Source organism: Salmo trutta, chromosome 31 (assembly GCF_901001165.1).
Source record: "Salmo trutta chromosome 31, fSalTru1.1, whole genome shotgun sequence".
Taxonomy (NCBI): Eukaryota; Metazoa; Chordata; class Actinopteri; order Salmoniformes; family Salmonidae; genus Salmo; species Salmo trutta.
The window spans coordinates 35,699,225-35,721,800 of record NC_042987.1 but is presented as its reverse complement, the minus strand read 5'-3'; the positions used below and the strand labels follow the sequence as shown (position 1 = coordinate 35,721,800).

The window sequence follows — 22,576 nt, the reverse complement described above, 5'->3', positions numbered from 1 at the left end:
AAATAAATATGTGGAACTCTATGCACGCTGCGCTTTGGTCCACTCATTATAACGAACGTGACAAGAACACACTTTTTAAATTTATTTGACCTTTTATTTAACTAGGCAAGTCAGTTAAGAACAAATTCTTATTTACAATGATGGCCTACCGGCCAAACGCTAACCCGGACGCTGGGCCAATTGTGGGCTGCCCTATGGGACTCCCAATCACGGCCGGTTGTGATACATCCTGGACTCGAACCAGGGTCTGTAGTGACACCTCTAGCACTGAGATGCAGTGCCTTAGACCGCTGCGCCATTCAGTAAAGGACACACTGAGCAGTTAGACCGCTGTGCCATTCAGGAGCCCATAGTGAAGAACACACTAAGCAGTTAGACCGCTGCGCCATTCAGTAAAGGACACACTGAGCAGTTAGACCGCTGTGCCATTCAGGAGCCCATAGTGAAGAACACACGAAGCAGTTAGACCGCTGCGCCATTCAGTAAAGGACACACTGAGCAGTCAGACCGCTGCACCATTCAGGAGCCCATAGTAAAGGACACACTGAGCAGTTAGACCGCTGCGCCATTCAGGAGCCCATAGTAAAGGACACACTGAGCAGTTAGACCGCTGCACCATTCAGGAGCCCATAGTAAAGGACACACTGAGCAGATGTCAACCTACTGCTGTGCACTACTGTCAACTGGCTGGGAGGGTCTACTTGAGGGCGTGGGAGCATATACAACATGCACGCACACACACACACACACACACACACACACACACACACACACACACACACACACACACACACACACACACACACACACACACACACACACACACACTGCACGCATGCACACACACATACACACTGCACGCATGCACACACACATACACACTGCACGCACACACACACACACACACACACACACACTGCACGCACATACACCCTGCATGCACGCATGCACACACACACACACACACACACACACACACACACACACACACACACACAATTGATTCTCATTCAAAATCCTATTTCACCTAACCCCTAAACATAACCTTTCCCCCTAAACCTTTTTCCTTGTGGGGACCGGCAGAATGTCCACAAATTTTCCTTGTTTTACTATCATTGTCATTGTGACTCCACAAGGATATTAAAACCAAACACACACACACAGCAGCCAGCCAGGAAGGCTCTCACATACAGTGCCTTCAAAAGTATTCAGACCCCATGACCTTTTCCACATGTTGTTACGTTACAGCCTTATTCTAAAATTGATTTTGTTTTTATTATCCTCAGCAATCTACACACAATACCATAATGACATCACACTACCCCATAATGACATCACAATACCCCATAATGATAAAGCGAAAACAGGTTGTTAGAAATGTTTTCTAATTTATAATAAATTTAAAACATAAATACCTGATTTCCATAAGTATTCAGAACCTTTGCTATGAGACTCGAAGTTGAGCTCAGGTGCATCCTGTTTCCATTGATCATCCTTGATGATCTACAACTTGATTGGAGTCCACCTGTGGTAAATTCAATTGATTGGACATGATTTGTAAAGGCACACACCTGTCTATATAAGTTCCCACAGTTGACAGTGCATAAATGAGCAAAAACCAAGCCATGAGGTCGAAGAAATTGTCCTTAGAGCTCAGAGACAGGATTGTGTCGAGGCACAGATCTGGGGAAGCGTACAAAAAAACACAGTGGCCTCCATCATTCTTAAATGGAAGAAGTTTGGAACCAAGTTTGGTTCTCCAACGCTCAGTTTGGCCGGGCAGCCAGCTCCAGGAAGAGTGGTCAGGGAGATGACCAAGAGCCTGATGGTCACTAACAGAGCTCTAGAATTACTCTGTGGAGATGGGAGAACCTTCTAAAAGGACAACCACCTCTGCAGCACTCCACCAATCAGGCCTTTATGTTAAGAGTGGCCAGATGGAAGCCACTCTTTAGTAAAAGGCACATGACAGCCCACTTGGAGTTTGACAAAAGGCACCTAAATAGTCTCAGACCATGAGAAATCAAGATTGAACTCTTTGGCCTGAATGCCAAGCGTCACGTCTGGAGGAAACCTGGCACCATCACTACAGTGAAGCATGGTGGTGGCAGCATCATGCTGTGGGGATGTTTTTCAGCAGCAAGGACTGGGAGACTAGTCAGGATCGAGGGAAAGATGAACGGAACAAATTACAGAGAGATCCTTGATGAAAACCTGCTCCAGAGCTCTCAGAACCTCAGACTGGGGAGAAGGTTCACCTTCCAACAGGACAACGACCCTAAGCACACAGCCAAGCCAATGCAGGAATGGCTTTGGGACAAGTCTCTGAATGTCCTTGAGTGGCCCAGCCAAAGCCCAGACTTGAACCCGATTGAACATCTCTGGAGAGACCTGAAAATAGCTGTGCAGCAACGCTCCACATCCAACCAGACAGAGCTTGAGAGGATCTGCAGAGAAGAATGGGAGAAACTCCCCAAATACAGGTGTGCCAAGCTTGTAGCGTTATACCCAAGAAGACTCGAGGCTGTAATCGCTGCCAAAGGTGCTTCAACAAAGTACTGAGTAAAGGGTCTGAATACTTATGTAAATGTGATATTTTTATTTTTAATAAAAAAGAAAATCCAAAACCCTATTTTTGCTTTGTCATTATGGGATATTGTTTGTAGATTGATGGGGTTGAAAAGCAATTCAATCAATTTTAAAATAAGGCTGTAACGCAACAAATGTGGAAAAAGTGAGGCACCAAGATATTTCACTTTTTTTTATTCCCCTTGTGTTGATGCCAAATACAGCTTAGTTCGTTCCACCACCCGGCTAAAGTAAATGGGTCATTGGAGTTGTAAGTAATAAGTTGATAGTAAAATATGTACACTTCCTGGTCTGTATGGTCCAAGTGTCATTCTGGGCCCAATAGCAAATCTTCGGCTGTCCCCTTTTTGGTTCCCTTTTTTTCTAAGAGTGTATACATTTGTGGAGAACTGAGAAGATTTGATTGGTATAAGCATTATGGCAATACCTTCACCTAGCCAATCAGACGACAAGGGGGGTGTATTATCTTATTTGCTTATACCTGTCAAATCCTCTCAGATGTCCACAAGTACATAGGGAGTAGGAAGTAAGGGTAGATTTGGGATTGGGACATTGTTCCACTGGGAAACTCTGTGGAGGTTGGAGTTAAGGTCAGGCAATGGGGCAAGTGGCCACAGAGTTGTGCAGTGGAAGTGGTATGGGGAATGAGTAACTCATTGGGTGAGTAACCATGCCTGAGACTAGTTCCCAGAACTATATAGTCTTTAACTCAGTGGGCTAACTCAATCTTGAGTTTAATACCAGTTGGTCATAGTTGCAGTCAGTGGAAGAGCCCATGCATGCTAAAACAAACTAAAATGGTCTGATTACTTTATCTGCTTCCAGGATAACGGTCTCATTACTTTATCTGCTTCCAGGATAATGGTATGTCAAGTGTGTGCGTACTGGTAGCGAAGTCAGGTACAGGAAAGCAGAGATTTGTGAACAGGCGCACACTTTATTGAGGCAAAAGTGCAAAACGCGCAAAACAGTCACAAGAATTATGTTTAACAATAAACATCTTCGTGAAATACCACGGAAAAAACAAACCAGTCTGGCGCGTCAACAATAAACACGTAACACAAACAATCTTTCACAAAGACATGATGTGGAACAGAGGAATAAATACATGTAGATTGATTGGGGAATGAAAACCAGGTGTGCAGGGAACAAGACAAAACAAATGGATACATGAAAAATGGAGCGGCGATGGTTAGAAAGCCGGTGACGTCGACCGCCTAACCCCGCCTGAACAAGGAGAGGAGCCGACTTTGGTGGAAGTCGTGACATGGTCTGATTACTTTATCTGCTTCCAGGATAATGGTCTAATTACTGTATCTGCTTCCAGGATAATGGTCTAATTACTGTATCTGCTTCCAGGATAATGGTCTAATTACTGTATCTGCTTCCAGGATAATGGTCGAATTACTTTATCTGCACACAGGATAATGGTTGAATTACTTGGGCAACTCCAGTCATCGGGCCTGATTTTTGTCACACTTTTTCCCCAGCCCTAGCTAACACACCTGACTCGAATAATTGACTAATCATGATCTTCAGTTTAGTCCTACTGTTTAGGGGCAGAACTACTGTTCAGTACTACTGTCCTACTGTTCAGTACTACTGTCCTACTGTTCAGTACAATTGTCCTACTGTTCAGTACTACTGTCCTACAGTTCAGTACTATTGTCCTACAGTTCAGTACTACTGTCCTACTATTCAGGGGCAGTACTACTGTTCAGTACTATTGTCCTACAGTTCAGTACTATTGTCCTACTGTTCAGTACTACTGTCCTACTGCTCAGTACTATTGTCCTACTGTTCAGTACTATTGTCCTACTGTTCAGTACTACTGTCCTACTGTTCAGTACTACTGTCCTACTGTTCAGTACTATTGTCCTACTGTTCAGTACTACTGTCCCACTGTTCAGTACTACTGTCCTACTGTTCAGTACTACTGTCCTACTGTTCAATACTACTGTCCTACTGCTCAGTACTATTGTCCTACTGTTCAGTACTACTGTCCTACTGTTCAGTAGTACTGTCCTACTGTTCAGGGGCAAGCTGCTATCAAGATCTGGTTTCTCACAGTAGCCATATCAGATGTAGACTCAGTCAGTCAGTCAGTCAGTCTCACTACTCCCAGACAGTCTCCCTTCAGTGAGAGATGTAGAGCCAGTCAGTCTCACTACTCCCAGACAGTCTCCCTCCAGTGAGATATGTAGAACCAGTCAGTCAGTCAGTCTCACTACTCCCAGTCAGTCTCCCTACTGTGAGAGATGTAGAGCTAGTCAGTCAGTCTCACTACTCCCAGACAGTCTCCCTCCAGTGAGAGATGTAGAGCCAGTCAGTCAGTCTCACTACTCCCAGACAGTCTCCCTCCAGTGAGAGATGTAGAACCAGTCAGTCAGTCTCACTACTCCCAGACAGTCTCCCTCCAGTGAGAGATGTAGAGCCAGTCAGTCAGTCTCACTACTCCCAGACAGTCTCCCTCCAGTGAGAGATGTAGAACCAGTCAGTCAGTCTCACTACTCCCAGACAGTCTCCCTCCAGTGAGAGATGTAGAGCCAGTCAGTCAGTCTCACTACTCCCAGACAGTCTCCCTCCAGTGAGAGATGTAGAGCCAGTCAGTCAGTCTCACTACTCCCAGACAGTCTCCCTCCAGTGAGAGATGTAGAGCCAGTCAGTCAGTCCCACTCCTCCCAGACAGTCTCCAGTGAGAGATGTAGAGCCAGTCAGTCAGTCCCACTCCTCCCAGACAGTCTCCAGTGAGAGATGGCTAAGTATTGTTTGCATATAAAGCATATTTCATGCTTCGTTTCCTCCATCTATTATCTGACCTTCCCAGTCTGAATGGTGAAATGGTTTTCAGAAGGCATCCCATCTGTCCAATATCAGCCTGTCTTAAGTAGGGCTCAGTCAAGCCTGAAAAAAAGGAGGGGAACCAACTCATAGCTGGTTTCAGCACCAAGGATAGTGGCTGATGCTGTCATTATGGATGAAGCTGGAGTGATCAGACCCCGATCAGAGCCTGTTTTCTGAACTGAATGACTGAGTTACAGCCTGAATAAAGTTTGAGCTGCATTCATGAACATAATCCAATGGTCATTGGTTATTTCACCTCAACATCAGCAAAAGGGAGAGACTTTTTCAGCTCCTAGAATACAAAAACGAAGCGAAACTAGGTGTCAAGCTAGCTAACATTAGCTAGCTTAGCTCACGTTGCTTTCTTCAGCTGGCTAGTTATTCGCTAGTTGTTCCCAATGTGCGTAGCTCTCTAACGCTAGATTTCTTAGCATAGTTAGCTAGCTTTCTTGAGTTGTTGTAGGTCGTCTGTGCCTTGGATGTTTTTGGACTATTGCCAAACTTGAACTCCACTTGGATTTACTGTTCTGTACTCTGTGTAGCGCTTGCCACGCTCCCAGCTTTCCACCGGCCTGTACTAGAAACGACATCCCCTCCAAGGTGCTTCTCTCCTGGCTATCATACTGGTACATTGCTGTTTTGATGGCCCCCAGCATTTAATCGCATTGAGTAAGTCACCACTCTCTCTCTCCTTGCTGTTTTTATGCTGGTGAGTTTTGTGCCTTGGTTGTGTTTATTGTGGGTCCTAGTGTTGGCTGGATTCTAGTCTCTAACCACCTTCAGAGACTACGGTGAACATTTCATCCCATGTAGGACCTGCACCTATTTTGCACAGTTCCAGGATAATATTGTACGGCCAAAATTTCAATGTGGAAACTGTCAGCTTATTGAGGAATATATGTCTGAGCTGGACGAGTAAGTAAATTGAATAGGTCCCACTCTAAGAGCTTTTCCTTCTCTACTCCTCAGCCTGGTTGTCATGCCACTGCCTCAACACCGTGTTGTCACTCTCTGACTGACTGGCCAGGGCTGCCCTGGAAGGACCCCTTCCCTAGTGAAGTCACCCCCCCCCCAACCTCCTACCCCCCCCCCCCCCCCCCCCCCCCCCTTGGCGAATAAGGCAGCAAGGGCACTTTATGAGGAGCTGGTGCATGCCACGGTTATCGAACCTGCATCCCAGTGGAGGCACGTCACACAACGTAAGCCCAGCGCAAGGCAGAGGCCTTTGGAACATGGAGCTGTAATGGCTTTGGGGGGGATCTCATCCTGCTGACCAACAGTTTCCCCCACCTGCTTTCAGAGGTTCCTGCAACCTTCTTCCTCTACCCTGTCTCTTGAGGGTTCAGCTCAGGGGATCTCTACTACAAGCCCATACCTCTCGGGCTCCCTCGCACATCAGACCTCGAGGCTAAGCCCTGCTCAGATAACCCCTACCATTGTGTCGCTGAGTCGTCGTAGTGCTGCAGCAAATGTACATTGTCCCAGGAGCGTTGGAAGTCATAATGTATGTAACTTAATTTATGTCCCTCTAAGTCCCCTGAATGCCTTTGTCGATCCTATAGCTATTGTATGCAGTAATCACGTGTCTATGAACCAGAGTCATACTGTTAGCATCGAGACGGTGTGCCCTAGTAGGAAGTTCTCTGTGTGTAGCTACAGGTTCATCTGCCTCACCTAAAGCCCCTTCTTGAAGGAAATTGCTATAGACCACCAAGTGCTAACAGTCAGTATCTGGGTAATATGTGTGAAATGCTTGATAATGTATGTGATTTCAACAGAGAGGTATATTTCCTGGATGACCTAAATATTGACTGGCTTTTATCAAGCTGCCCACTCAAGAAAAAGGTTTAAACTGTAACCAGTGCCATCAACCTGGTTCAGGTTATCAGTCAACCTACCAGGCTATTTACAAACAGCACAGGAATGAAATCATCCACATGTATTGATCACATATTTAAAAGAAAATCTGCTGTAAAGCAGTGTCCAACTACATTGGATGTAGTGATACAATATGGTAGCCTTATCTAGGAAAACCAAAGTTCCAAAAGCTGGATCTGATATTGTGTATAAGAGGTCCTACAAGAGGTTTTGTAGTGATTTCTGTGTTGATGATATTTGCTGGTCTGTGGTTTTTAATGAGGAGCAACCAGACGCTGCAGTTGACACATTTAGGAAATTGCTTTTTCCAGTTACTAATAAGCACGCACCCATTAAGAAAATGACTGTAAAATCTATTAAATCCCTGTGGATTGATGAGGAATTGAAATATGTTATGGTTGAGAGGGATGATGCAAAAGGAATGGCAAATAAGTCTGGCTGGATAACCGATAGCCAAACTGCAAATTGAGAAATCATGTGACTAAACACAGTGAGTGTGGAAGAGGTGAAAAAATATATATTGTCTATCAACAATGACAAGCCACCTGGGTCTGACAACTTGGATGGAAAATGACTGAGGATGATAGCGGACGATATTGCCATCTCTTCAATCTAAGGTTCAAAAAAGTGTGTTCCCTCAGGCCTGGAGGGAAACAAAAGTCATTATGTTACCCAAGAATAGTAAAGCACCCTTTACTGGCTCAAATATCTGAACCTGTTACCAACCCTTAGTAAACTTTTGGAAAAAGTTGTGTTTGACCAAATACAATGTTATTTTACAGTAAATAAATTAACAACAGACTTTCAGCACGCTTATAGGGAAGGGCATTCAACATGCACTGCACCTACATAAATGATTGATGATTGGCTGAGAGAAATTGATAATAAAAAGATTGTGGGAGCGCTTTTGTTTGACTTCAGTGCAGCTTTTGACATTATTGATCATAGTATGCTGCTGGAAAAACATATAGGTTATGGCTTTACACCCCCTGCTATATTGTGGATTGAGAGTTACCTGTCTAACAGATCACAGAGGTTATTCTTTGGGCTCCCGAGTGCTCCCTAAGGCACTGCATCTCAGTGCAAGAGGCGTCACTACAGTCCCTGGTTCAAATCCAGGCTGTATCACATCTGGCCGTGATTGGGAGTCCCATAGGGCGGCGAACAATTGGCCCAGCGTTGTCTGGGTTTGGCCGGGGTGGGCCGTCATTGTAAATAAGAATTTGTTCTTAATTGGCTTTCCTGGTTAAATAAAAAAATTGATGATTTAATGGTAGCCTCTCCAAAATAACACAGGTAGAATCAGGCATTCCCCAGGGCAGCTGTCTAGGCCCCTTCTTTCAATCTTTACTAATGACCTGCCACTGGCTCTGAGTAAAGCCTCAACACTATACACGTCAGCTACCACAGCAAGTGAAATCACTGCAACACTTAACAAAGAACTGCAGTCAGTTTCAGAGTGGGTGGCAAGAAATAAGTTAGTCCTAAATATTTCAAAAACTAAAAGCATTGTATTTGGGACAAATCATTCACTAAACCCTAAACCTCAACTCCAATCTTGTAATGAATAATGTGGAGATTGAGCAAATTGAGGAGACTAAACTACTTGGAGTAACAGTAGCTAAGATGGGGAGAGGTCTGTCTGTAATAAAGCGCTGCTCTGCCTTCTTAACAGCACTATTAACAAGGCAGGTCCTACAGGCTCTACTTTTGTGGCAGCTGGACCACTGCCCAGTCGTGTGTTCAGGTGCCACAAAGAGGGACTTTGATAAAATACAACTGGCCCAGAACAGGGCAGCACGACTGGCTCTTAAATGTATACGTAGAGCTAACATTAATAATATCCATGTCAATCTCTCATGGCTCAAAGTGGAGGACAGATTGACTTCATCACTACTTGTTTTATAAGAAGTATTGACATGTTGAATGTACACAGCTCAGACACCCATGCATACCCCACAAGACATGCCACCAAAGGTCTCTTCACGGTCTCCAAGTCCAGAACAGACTATGGGAGGTGCACAGTACTACATAGAGCCATGACTACATGGAACTCTATTCCACATCAAGTAACTGATACAAACAGTGAATCTGAATTTTAATAAAACATAAAAATACACCTTATGAAATAGAGAGGATAGTGAAGAGTCATACACATAGGGACAATCACACACAACACACACACTATACACACACATACACCTGGATCACACACATAACATACACTATACACACACAACACACTCTACACACGCATACACCTGGATAGTGTTGTAGTACAGTAGTGGCCGGAGGTTACACACTTAATGTATTGTGAAATATGTTGTAAAATGTATTTTAATGTTTAAAAATTGTATTATAATGTATATTACTGCTGCACCCCAGGAAGAGTAGCTACTGCCTTGACAGCAGCTAATGGGGATCCATAATAAACCCCAGGAAGAGTAGCTACTGCCTTGACAGCAGCTAATGGGGATCATAATAAACCCCAGGAAAAGTAGCTACTGCCTTGACAGCAGCTAATGGGGATCCATAATAAACCCCAGGAAGAGTAGCTACTGCCTTGACAGCAGCTAATGGGGATCCATAATAAACCCCAGGAAGAGTAGCTACTGCCTTGACAGCAGCTAATGGGGATCATAATAAACCCCAGGAAAAGTAGCTACTGCCTTGACAGCAGCTAATGGGGATCATAATAAACCCCAGGAAGAGTAGCTACTGCCTTGACAGCAGCTAATGGGGATCCATAATAAACCCCAGGAAGAGTAGCTATTAGCTGCCTTGACAGCAGCTAATGGGGATCATAATAAACCCCAGGAAGAGTAGCTACTGCCTTGGCAGCAGCTAATGGGGATCCATAATAAACCCCAGGAAAAGTAGCTATTAGCTGCCTTGACAGCAGCTAATGGGGATCATAATAAACCCCAGGAAGAGTAGCTACTACCTTGGCAGCAGCTAATGGGGATCCATAATAAACCCCAGGAAGAGTAGCTACTGCCTTGGCAGCAGCTAATGGGGATCCATAATAAACCCCAGGAAGAGTAGCTACTGCCTTGGCAGGAACTAATGGGGATCATAATAAACCCCAGGAAGAGTAGCTATTAGCTGCCTTGACAGCAGCTAATGGGGATCATAATAAACCCCAGGAAGAGTAGCTATTAGCTGCCTTGACAGCAGCTAATGGGGATCATAATAAATACCAGGAAGAGTAGCTACTGCCTTGACAGCAGCTAATGGGGATCATAATAAACCCCAGGAAGAGTAGCTACTGCCTTGGCAGCAGCTAATGGGGATCCATAATAAACCCCAGGAAGAGTAGCTACTGCCTTGGCAGCAGCTAATGGGGATCCATAATAAACCCCAGGAAGAGTAGCTACTGCCTTGGCAGCAGCTAATGGGGATCCATAATAAACCCCAGGAAGAGTAGCTATTAGCTGCCTTGGCAGCAGCTAATGGGGATCATAATAAACCCCAGGAAGAGTAGCTATTAGCTGCCTTGGCAGCAGCTAATAGGGATCATAATAAACCCCAGGAAGAGTAGCTATTAGCTGCCTTGGCAGCAGCTAATGGGGATCCATAAAAAAAACAGGAAGAGTAGCTATTAGCTGCCTTGGCAGCAGCTAATGGGGATCCATAATAAATACCAATTGAAAAATTACCCACCTATTAAACCCAGAGATGGAGGCTGGTTTCTGGACCAATGACAGCGTCCAATGTTGTCAGTATGGAGGAGTCTGAGTAGATTAGGCCCTTGTTTAGTTATTTTGGAACTGAGTGGGTATTCAGCCCTGGTTGCCCATATGCCTCTAAACCCCGTTAGCCCACTGAGCTAAAGGCCTTTGTAAATTAGATGAGGAATTTGTAAAGCGATCCTTTGGGTCATGCTTGAATGAGTCATGGTTTGACACCTGTAAATGTTTTTAACGTGTAAGTATCAATACAGATAGACAGATATAAATGATGTTTTTGAATGGTTATTGTCCATAGTTGGGCTATATCAGCTATCAGCTTGCAGATAAGTTGTGTGTTAAAGCTTCCAGTCTGTATGTCAAGGTCACATCATTAATCAAATGTATCATTAGGGGACCTGCAGAGACCTTCAGCATACATTTGCATATTGAATGACTGCAGAAAGCCCTCACACTCAAACACACACACACACAGACACGATTTTAACTGAGCCTCTGCTTTAACTCCCTGAGATATCATGATTGGATTCAACAAAATACCAGTGCAGTGAGTGACTTCTTTCAGGAAAGGCAAACAGTGAATAACAACTTCAACAGTGTGAAAGTATGCCTGCTTCCACTCAGTAGAAATGATCTGGAACAATAAATGAGTAGAAATATTACTTGGATTCATTCAATATCTGTCCAGCATCCTGTTATAGCCTATCGTAAACAGGCGAAAAAAAAGTGACAGGAATTGTAAACAAAAATAACATGAAGTACACGAAAAAAATAACTCCAAGCAAAGTTAAATTCTCACCTAGTTGAAAAGCAAAATCCCATCTCAAAGACCTGAAGACCACAGCAAGATCAAAGACAAGAAGCAAATAAAACCACACCAAAATAAGACAAGAGAAAAGGAAAGAAAGAAAGAACGGGGGATAAGAGTGTCGGAGTACAACTGCTTCAGGGATGAAAAATATCAAGAGCTCCGCAAGCACGTATATTCCAGAGGCTGAATTCTGTGCATCCAACATTCCAATCATTGCATTCAGAAAATTAGAACACACCAGTAAAACCAAAATTTCTCATGTCTGAACACCAAGACAAGGAGGAAAAGAGGACAAAAATATGCTTAGGAAAATGCCATGAAGAAGGTACTCACCGAGTGGGAGAAAAATGTTTCAATTAAAAAAGAAATTGGGCGTAAAGCGGAGGGAGGGTGACGTTGTGTAGGTTTGTGTACCGGATAACTCTGCCTCCCTCGCTCGCGCTCTCGTTCACTCTGCCGCTAGCTGGTCATGTGATAAGCATCGGCCCGTTTTTTTAATTATTAATCCACTGCACTGGTAGCCTGTAGTTCTCAACTTTATTGTGTTGTTCATTGCAATGATATATTCCTGAATTTGGAGCTGAACTAGACTCAAGCCAAATGTATTCGTATAAGTGCCAAATAGTGTGGTTTGTGTTAGTCAAATCCATTGTTTGGAACCAATGTCTTTGGAGGCTAAACAAACAGTGTATAACTTCGAAATATGGTTAAAACTATCACACTGACCTCGGACTGTCCTTGTCTCCATAGCTCCATCTATGAATTTGAGAGTGGTTACATTCCTCTTGACCAATTCCTCAACTTTATAACAAACCAAGAGATGGAGGCTGATTTCAGCACCGGGGACAGCAGCCAACGCTGTCATTATGAAGGGAGCGTGACAGAAATGGGCTCTATCATTGATAAGTCACTCTCTGTTCAGTGCACATGGTCATTCTATGGTACTGCCTGGCAGGGCTCCTGAGAAATAAATGGATAAATGAACAGTAGCATGTCTGCCAAGCAGGGCTCATACTCTGTCTGACACCACATCAATGGCCATGTATCTAAGAAAGAGGGAGGCAAATCTGGTCTTATAGGGAGCCACAATGTCTGCCGCTTTCTTTAAAAAAAAAGTTATTATTATTATTTACTACTGATTGATACATGGTAAATAATTCCCTCTTTTCCTCCTTTCACCAGCCTCCCGTGTGATGTGTTGTCCACAGAACCAGACACAGCTAAGACAAAATCCTTGTAATTTAGATTCAAAGGATCCACTGTTGCCATTTAAAGTAATTTCCTAGTAAATACCAAGCAACTTTATACATCTTCATGAACGCCTGTTTCCAGTGGTAACAGGACAGTTTCCAGTGGAAACAGAACAGTTTCCTGTGGTAACAGGACAGTTTCCAGTGGAAACAGAACAGTTTCCTGTGGAAACAGGACAGTAAAATAAAGTGTTGCCGAAATGTCTTTGTTTTTTATTGATTCAATACCAAGAGCCTTACATTCTATGCATTATATACAGCAATAGGACAATTGGGCACTACTCTATCCTCCTTGTTCAGTCGGTATGGGCCCGATTCAGACTTAAGATAAGTTGACTTAATATGAACTTAAGTAAAAAATGTAAAAAGATTTGACTTAAGTCCATTTTAAATCTACTTATCTCAAGTCTGAATCAGGCCCTATGTGAGGAGAATGGTTGATTCAGAGAGTTCAGATAGGTGTCTGGACTCCTCCTGAATGGTGGAGTGTGCATCCATCTGTTTCATTACTCTGTCAATATGGTTGCCCATCTGGTCAGAGCTTTTAGTCTGCTCTCACATTAACCTGTTTCGAAACCTGGGTCTGTCACGGATCCAGCACCTATCACTGACTTCCACCGCCGACACCCTGGTCAACCAGGTATGGGCCCAGGTAGGACGCCAGGTGGCGTACTGTCACGCCCTGATCTGTTTCACCTGTCCTTGTGCTTGTCTCCAACCCCCCTCCAGGTGTCGCTTATTATCCCCGGTGTATTTATCCCTGTGTTTCCTGTCTCTCTGTGCCAGTTCGTCTTGTTTTGCGAAGTTTACCAGCATTTTTCCTAGCTCCTATTTTTCCCAGTCTCTGTTTTTCCTAGCCCTCCTGGTTTTGGCCCTTGCCTGTCCTGACGCCGAACCCGCCAGCCTGACCACTCTGCTCATTCTGACCTCGAGCCTGCCTATCCCCTTGTACTGTTTGGACTCGGACCTGATCACTGAACCCCTGCCTGTCCTGACATTGAGCCTGCCTATCGCTTGGTACTGTTTGGACTCTGACCTAGTTTATGAACTCTTGCCTGTCCCCGACCTGCCTTTTGCCTACCCCTTATTGTTATAATAAATATCGGAGGTCAACCTCCTGTGTCTGCATTTGGGTCTCACCTTTTGCCCTTATAGGGTCTCCTGTGCCGCTCCACAAGACTGTGTTAGCCCTCTGAGATAAAGCCTAGGCGTTCATGCGGATGTCTCTGAGAGATACAAATTTGACCTTGTGTTTGTCCTGTGATTCGAGTGACAGTGTGTTACCAGCATGTTGACGTTGCAGCACTCAAAATAATACTGAACTAAGTAAACAATTTAAGTTGCCAACATTCTGAAATAACACTTACACAAAGTCATGAATTTGTATGAGTATACAAAATAAAAATATCTCAATGTTCTTTCCTCTGTTGTTTAGCAGTGTCCCCTGATTTTTCATTTGGAAAACGTGTTCATTCCAACCCAGAGAGATTGTTGTTTTCAATGTAAATCAGGTAGGAGTAGACAGTCTGTGAATCAATACAGTAGCCGAGCGAAGTGGAATTAGCTGTCATGCCTTAGGGACTCTTAAATTACACTAGTTTATTACAAGAGGGAAGGACAGAGGTGTGGATTTCCTAGTGTCAAACTATTGGTTGGTAAATTAGTATGCAAAGGCCTTGCCTTAAGAGATCATTTGGCCAACTGGCCTTATTTTGCCCATAGAAATAGTATTTATAGAACGGATATCTCTATTTTATTTCTATGGTTTTGCCAGCCACACCTTTTAAATGTGTACAAAGCAAGGTCTTTCTGTACAAACATGCATACATATTTATGTTGTGGGACATTTTCATCAGGGAAGGGAAAGTTATTACTTAACTGCAATTCTTTCACCATTATGCAGAAGTTTAATGGGGAAAGAGTGTTTAAAGTTCTATATGAAACCCGCTGTGCCCCAGGACACATTAGTAGAGATGCACAGAGCTCTGCTCAACCCTGAAGAGTACTTAAGAGTTCTTAAGCTCTTGATTAATTTAAGTTCTGTAGAAGTTGGAAAATGAATTTTCTTTGCTTTGTCCTAGATACGAGGGAATTTAACCAAGTACACAATGTTGTTCTTCACTGTGTTAAAGTAGTAACTGCAAGCTGAGTAGGGAGTACAGCCTTCCCTGTAGCTCAGTTGGTAGGGCATGGTGTTTGCAACGCCAGGGTTGTGGGTTCGATTCCCACGGGGGGCCAGCACAGAAAAAAAATGTATGAAATTGTTTGAAATGTATGTATTCACTACTGTAAGTCGCTCTGGATAAGAGCGTCTGCTAAATGACGTAAAACTGTAATTATTATTTTAATATTAAAATGTTGTAAATGTACTAAAACACTAACAGACACAACGTATAGAATGAATAAAATAAATATGATCAGAGGTGGAATATAATGACAAAAACCAGTAGCTTTGAAAATCTGCTACATTCAGTAATGCAGTAATGCAGTAATTCAGTAATGCAGTAATTCAGTAATGCAGTAATTCAGCAATGCAGTAATTCAGTAATGCAGCAATGCAGTAATTTAGTAATTCAGTAATGCATCAATTTAGTAATGCAGTAATTCAGTAATGCATCAATTTAGTAATGCAGTAATTCAGTAATGCAGTAATTCTCTTCACAACAAGCCTATAAAGTCCCAGTGTGTCATGTGACCAGAACAGAGAAAGACTCTTGAGTTCTGTATAAAAGGGGACAAAGGCGTTACTGATAGAAATGACAAAGTTATCCTGCATCCACTTGTCTGCACTTTGTATCTCTATCTAAAATACCATACCACCATTTGCATACTCTATCAAAGAGTTTGGGTGTGCATACAGCAAACCATGGTTTCAAATAGTATTTGATTTTTGTTTTTAATATTTTGAGCATTTTATTGAGCATGCCTGGAGTGGCAGATGGGTTTGCAGTTTTTTGGAACTATTCCATTGGATTCCATTAAGCCAGGCAAGCTCAATCAAACGCTGATAAAGTATTTTCTTTAAATCACATCATATTTGAACCCAGGTACTTTAAAGTTACCTTACATGTCATTCTGTACGGGTTAGTATCGGAATTTCAGAACCAGAATCTATTATTATTATCTACGCCTCTTCTTTCCCTCTTGTCTCTCACTCCTCTCCCACATGTCACAGATGAAAAGAACTGAGTTCATCTTTTATAGATTTCAAAAAGCAGCGAGCTGGAGCTCCATCTTAAATCGAATCTTGAAAAGAATCATCTTCTTGGCAGCTGGCTCAATGGAAGTTGAGATGTTGATAGTTTCAGAGTGCTCCTCCATTCAGGGCAGGCTGATTCATGTTCTGTCACCATTCTCTTGAGACCTGTCACACACTGTGTCGTTTTATCAGACCTCAAACCCCACGCTAAGTTCAGAACTGCTATACAGTATAACATTGAATATCATTTTCTTATCCATTGTTGAATGGAAATGTATTTTTTGCTGCTACATTGCAGGCTATATGCAAATTACACACACACACACACACACACACACACACACACACACACACACACACACACACACAGAGAGAGAGGTTTGAGTACCTGTTTGAGTGTGTGTACGTAGTTGTGGTGGGGGGGGCGTCTCCCAAACAAAACGCTAGGGGCAGGGGTCACAGTTGCATGGCCGTTTAGGACACACCTGATAAAAAGAAAGTGAATTCCTCTGACAGTTGGTCAACGTCAACAATGTTGTTAGCAGGACATCTGGCAAACATCTGGTAGTCGATCATGACATCTGGTAGTCGATCATGACATCTGGTAGTCGATCATGGCATCTGGTGCAGAGCCTTTGTGCTGGGTAATATGTTTCTGAACAGACTATAAAAACACAGAAACAAACCAAAAAACTGTTCTGAATATGTGCACAGTAGGGATCAGTTTGCCTCCCTCCATCGGTGTATTCCTGTTCCACAGTTTACAACTCGGATTGCTCACATTGCTCTGCATGTTTTTTTTTTATGTGAGTAGCTAAATGCACATGAACAAATGGAACATGAGAGTCAAAACGAATTAATGGTAGTCTTCAGGGCATATTCCACCTACCCCGTGTGGACATTTTTGTTATTATTTTACCCACTTTTTCATGAATACGATCTTGTCCCATCGCTGCAACTCTCCAATGGGAGTTAATCCAGAAAGAAGCCAGCTGCACCAATGTGTCGGAAGAAACACTGTTCAACTGACAACAGATGTCAGCCTGCAGGCAAACGGTCCGCCACAAGGAGTCAGTAGAGCGTGATGAGCCAAGTAAAGCCCCCCCGGCCAAACCCTCCCCTAACTCGGACGACGCTGGGCCAATTGTGCGCCGCCATATGAGACTCCCGGTCACAGCCGGTTGTGACACAGCCTGGGATCGAACCCCAGGTTGTAGTGACGCCGCAACACTGCGATGCATTGCCTTAGACTGCTGTGCCACTCGGGAGGCCCCACTTATGTTACTTTAGATGGAGCTTTGGGAGACAGATAGTTCAGCAGTCTAACGTCTGCTGTCAGACTGTAGCTGTGTTGTTGAAAGGCTGAGACAGACAGCTACTGTGAAGCACCGAAAAAACTCTAATCTCTGTCCACATTGACATTCTTGTTCTGTATCTATTGGGATCCTTCGCCCCAAAAATGTAAACGTTTGAGATTGAATCAGCATCTTGACAAGTGAACCAAGAAACTTTGTTCACATTCTCTTGTTGAGGCTATGGGATTTTATCTTGTATTAAACTTTGATGAACAGATTTCTTGCCGTCCGCTACTCTCTACTCATTCGTGTACTGAATGTAAATGTACAGTACTGCATCTCAAACTGCAGAAACATTCAGACAGACACTGTTCCTCACAAGTTGAAGTTAATATTGCCTTTTCATGAACGTATACAAAGGCTCATTTCAATTGGTTAATGTGACCGACCAGGGTTTGAAACCCAGGTATCCTGCGGTTTAAAACACTGTGTTATCTCTCTGAGCTGAAGCCTTTTACTGCTTGTGTTTAGCCTCATTACCAAACCTAGCTAGCCCTGTTTGAGCTAATTATATTCCTATAGGGTCTCATGGGGTGCTGAGGACTTGCAGAGGTAAAGTCAGCACAAACGCAGCCCCAATGCTGACTCAAGCACCCCGGGCTAACGCTAGGTCTTCTCCAGCCTCCAAGGCCATGACTTAGGGAGGAACGACCAATGCAAGTCAGCTAGAATCTGCACCACAATACTTGAGTGGAGTTGCCAAGTGAATAACAAGCTACATTTCTTAATTCCATTCTTTTACTTTTAGATTTGTGTGTATTGTGTGTATTGTTGTGAAATTGTTAGATATTACTGCACTGTTGGAGCTAGAAACACAAGCATTTCACTACACCTGCAATAACATCTGCTAAACATGTGTATGTGACCAATAAAATTTCATTTGACTTGACACACACACACACACTTTCTTTCCCTCTTTCGCATCTGCTCTCTACACTATCTGATAGTGTTACTGTTACCCCTAAGTTGCCCATCGTTGGCAGGCAGGCGTACTGAAGTGGGATAGATCGATGACAAGGGCTGTCAGAGCACCTCAATGTTCCTCACAGCTTGATTGTGTTTGAAAGACTCTGTGCCACGCAGCTAATGATTGAAAGAAGTGCACAGTCAAGTCTGATCAGTTCTCCTGACAGCCATCATCAATACTGTCTGTTAGAACAGAAGCGCTCCATTGGACAATGTGACGGGTGAGTCATGAAAAATAGGTAGTTACACACCCCCTCTTCAGAACTGGTCGGATCCTCCGCCAATCAGCACAGTGGACATGGTTGATGTTACTAGAGATTATTGGCATTATTGGTTTTACCTTGATACATAAAGAAAGTGAATAGCTGAAATGTGGTCATTTTAGACCAGAGGTGGGCAACTCCAGTCCTCGGGGGCCTGATTGGTGTCACAGTTTTGCCCCTAGACCCAACTAACACCTCTGAATCCAATAATCAACTAATCATGATCTTCAGTTTAGAATGTAATCAGTTTAATCAGCTGTGTTTTCTAGGGATGGAGAAACAGTGGGACACCATTCATGCCCTGGAGGACTGAAGTTGCCCACCCCTGTTTAAGATGGCGCATATCTTTCTCATTCATTTTGGAGTTGGACCTACACAAAATATTGTGTGGGACACGAGACTCATCTCACCATTAGGTTACTATTTTGATCTGAAAACATTGGATAAACTTTGATTTTGGAGAACACTATCCCTTTAATAATGGCCTCAAAACACTGAAGCAAAGCGCACTGAAATAACACCAGCAAAACCAATTAGGCTGCTTTGCCCCTCTTCACTGCTGCAGCGAATGTTTATGAGTGGAAATAGATCTGAAAAACACTAGCAATAATATGGGAAAATCTCCACAGGATCTTCCTACACTGTTATGTGTTTGCTAGCCTGCTGTGAGGCACTACAATGTTTAGGTATCGAACACTAGAGAAAACTCAGAGGAAAACATTTCACATGAATATGGATGTGACTTTATAACTTAATTGCTGACTTGTCTCCCTTCTCACACGGCCTAAAGCATAACCCTTCATCAACTTACGTCCTAAAGCACAACCCTTCTACAACCCACGGCCTAATGAACAACCCTTCTGCAACCCACGGCCTAACTCACAACTCTTCTTCAACCCACGGCCTAACGCACATCTCTTCTTCAATCACATGACTTCTCTACTTCCTCCTCTCTCTCTCCAATTCTCATTAACAGAACCCCTGTGTGTAACAACCTCCCCTGACTCTTTCATATGTAACTATGGTTACTATCTCCATATCATTCTCAATGTATAATGTCTATCCATAACATTCAACTTTTATCATTGAAATACTGTAGCAGATGGTTTGGTTAGTAACAGTACTACCTTCCTGAAATCTGTAGGCTACTGTCAGTCTTGACCTAGAAATGCCTTGTGTTTTCTGGATCAGTGGTATTGACAGTGTTCCTGGAGTAGGTGGCGTTGTGGCCTGGGTTCTCGGGTCCGCCATGGTAGGGATGGACCATTTTATAACACTACATAGAGGTATATCCAACATGCAGTATTCTACAAGATATCTAGATTTATTGTTTTGTTAAATACATAGTGTTTGGCTGGTGTAGGTCTAATCAGAAGTGTTGTCTGCCAACTGTGTCACTGTGGTCATATCTCCTCTTTATATGGTGTACATGGACAGACACCTGCATGAATACACACACACACACACACACACACACTGGTTATAGTTACAGCTCTAGCAAAACTAGGCCCCATCTTGTTTGGGGCATATAACTCAATGACACACAGATGAAGGCAATTTCAAAAACACACTGAATGATCAATGTGACACATTCCAAGTTGACATTACAGCAGAGATGAAGCAACATTATCTCTATTGCTCTGTCTCTGGTGTGATGTCACAAAGGAATGACCTCTGGAGTTTTCCTCACTGTTCTACTTCTTCTCTGGCAGTGGAATTCCTATGTGGTAACACACACCCTGCCACATAGCTGGAAATACAGCTTCAAGCATTTCCCATTCGACTGTATTTAAGATGACGATTCATTACCAGCCAATAATTACTACAAAATACAACAACCATGATGATTAATTACAAATGTTATTCATTGTGAGATGCTGCTAGAAGCTTATCATAATAATATCATAATAACATAATTCAGAGCATTTAGTCTTCACAGAAGCGTGAAATTGATTCAAAATATTCTCTGCTCTATTCAGAGTATTTTATCTCTGTTCCTCAAAATAAAATATTGTTCATTCAACGTTTTGGCAGATATTGCTTATTATACAAGTGGTATCCCGTTTTATGCAAGAAACTGTTATTTTGGCACTCAAAACTTTCAGCACACTACCCAGGTTTCTCTGGTTACTGGTGCCACCTTGTGGAGGAAGCTTTTCATTGCGATGGTGAGTTTACAGTCTTGATAAACCTGGAGACATTTTGGCATTCTGTCTTTACAGTTTTGTTTTGCCTAACCTGATCTACCTAACCAACTGAAATCACTTCAGAGTAACATCAAACCAAGTAATTTAGCTTATTACTTTGATGTGGGATTGGAGATGTGTACAGTATTTGCCCAATATCAATCAAATATAACATTTATTTGAAATATACATCAAAGCAATTTGAGTTTTACAATAAAAAATGTTTTATTGAAAAATGTTTGCTAAAAGACTCCACTGGAAAGTGGCAGAATGTTTGGTATGTGATTTATTTTTTAACTGCAAGGTATTTAATGGCTTAATTAGCTGGGTTTAATTCACTCAGATGACTTGGTTATGCAATGTAATGTATGACAGGTGGAGAACATTCAGTCCTATTGTTACTCTGATTACAAATCAAGATCAAGTTAGTGGTTTGGAAACAAATTCAACATGTAAATTTCAGTCTCTCCACAAAACTCAACAAAACTCCACAACTCCTTTAAACAGGTAGGACCATGTCTTACTGCAACTTTCACTTTCATGTATCTGTCCAGTACAGACATTTTAAGAAGGAAATGGCGAACGCTGCATCATTCAGAGACAAAGGTAAGAGCAGTAAATCCTTCAAAATATATCTGTAGGCCTTATGTTCATCATTATCTGTAATGTATCATTCATATTGTTGGCCTACATATCTAATTAAATTTACCCATCAAGCAATATATATAATATATATTTTGGGGCTCATCTTGGGTAACTGCTCTTCGTCTAGTATGGCCATCCTCAAGCTCTATGCTTCAGTGCTCTATCTTTGGAAAATACATTTACAGGAAATACCTGAAACAAGTGGTTATTGTTATTGTTATCCAGTTTATAGTTCTAAACATGTAATATCCCCCAAAATTATTTGGGTTTGAAAATGACTTTCAACATTCTATTAAGCAACAATGGACATAGAAAGAGAAAAATATTGATATATCTACAGTTGAAGTCGGAAGTTTACATACACCTTAGCCAAATACATTTAAACTCAGTTTTTTACAATTTCTGACATTTAATCCTGGTAAAAATCCCCTGTTTTGGGTCAGTTAGGATCGCCACTTTATTTTAAGAATGTGAAATGTCAGAATAATAGTGGAGAGAATGATTTATTTCAGCTTTTATTTCTTTCATCACATTCCCAGTGGGTCAGAAGTTTACATACACTCAATTAGTATTTGGTAGCATTGCCTTTAAATTGTTTAACTTGGGTCAAACGCTTCGGGTTGCCTTCCACAAGCTTCCCACAATAAGTTGGGTGAATTTTGTCCCATTCCTCCTGACAGAGCTTGTGTAACTGAGTCAGGTTTGTAGGCCTCCTTGCTCGCACACGCTTTTTCAGTTCTGCCCACAAATTTTCTATAGGATTGAGGTCAGGGCTTTGTGACGGCCACTCCAATACCTTGACTTTGCTGTCCTTAAGCCATTTTGCCACAACTTTGGAAGTATGCTTGGGGTCAGTGTCCATTTGGAAGACCCATTTGCGACCAAGCTTTAACTTGAGATG

At 42.7% G+C, this 22,576-nt stretch overlaps 1 protein-coding gene across 4 annotated transcripts in view; it reads right to left on the bottom strand.

The window, feature by feature from the left end:
- LOC115170117 (RNA-binding Raly-like protein) overlaps positions 1-12,222 on the bottom strand; it is a 67,265-nt gene extending 55,043 nt beyond the window's left edge. The window contains exon 1 of one of the 4 annotated variants that reach the window (XM_029726421.1): positions 12,145-12,222. Coding sequence is in view for 3 of the 4 variants with exons in the window: in XM_029726419.1 (XP_029582279.1) it covers positions 11,800-11,822 (23 nt within the window). In the remaining variant the exon portion in view is untranslated. Of the gene's footprint in view, positions 1-11,799; positions 12,033-12,144 lie in introns of those variants that run through there. The other 3 variants (XM_029726419.1, XM_029726418.1, XM_029726420.1) reach the window with 3 other exon arrangements.
- Positions 12,223-22,576: the final 10,354 nt, after the last annotated feature.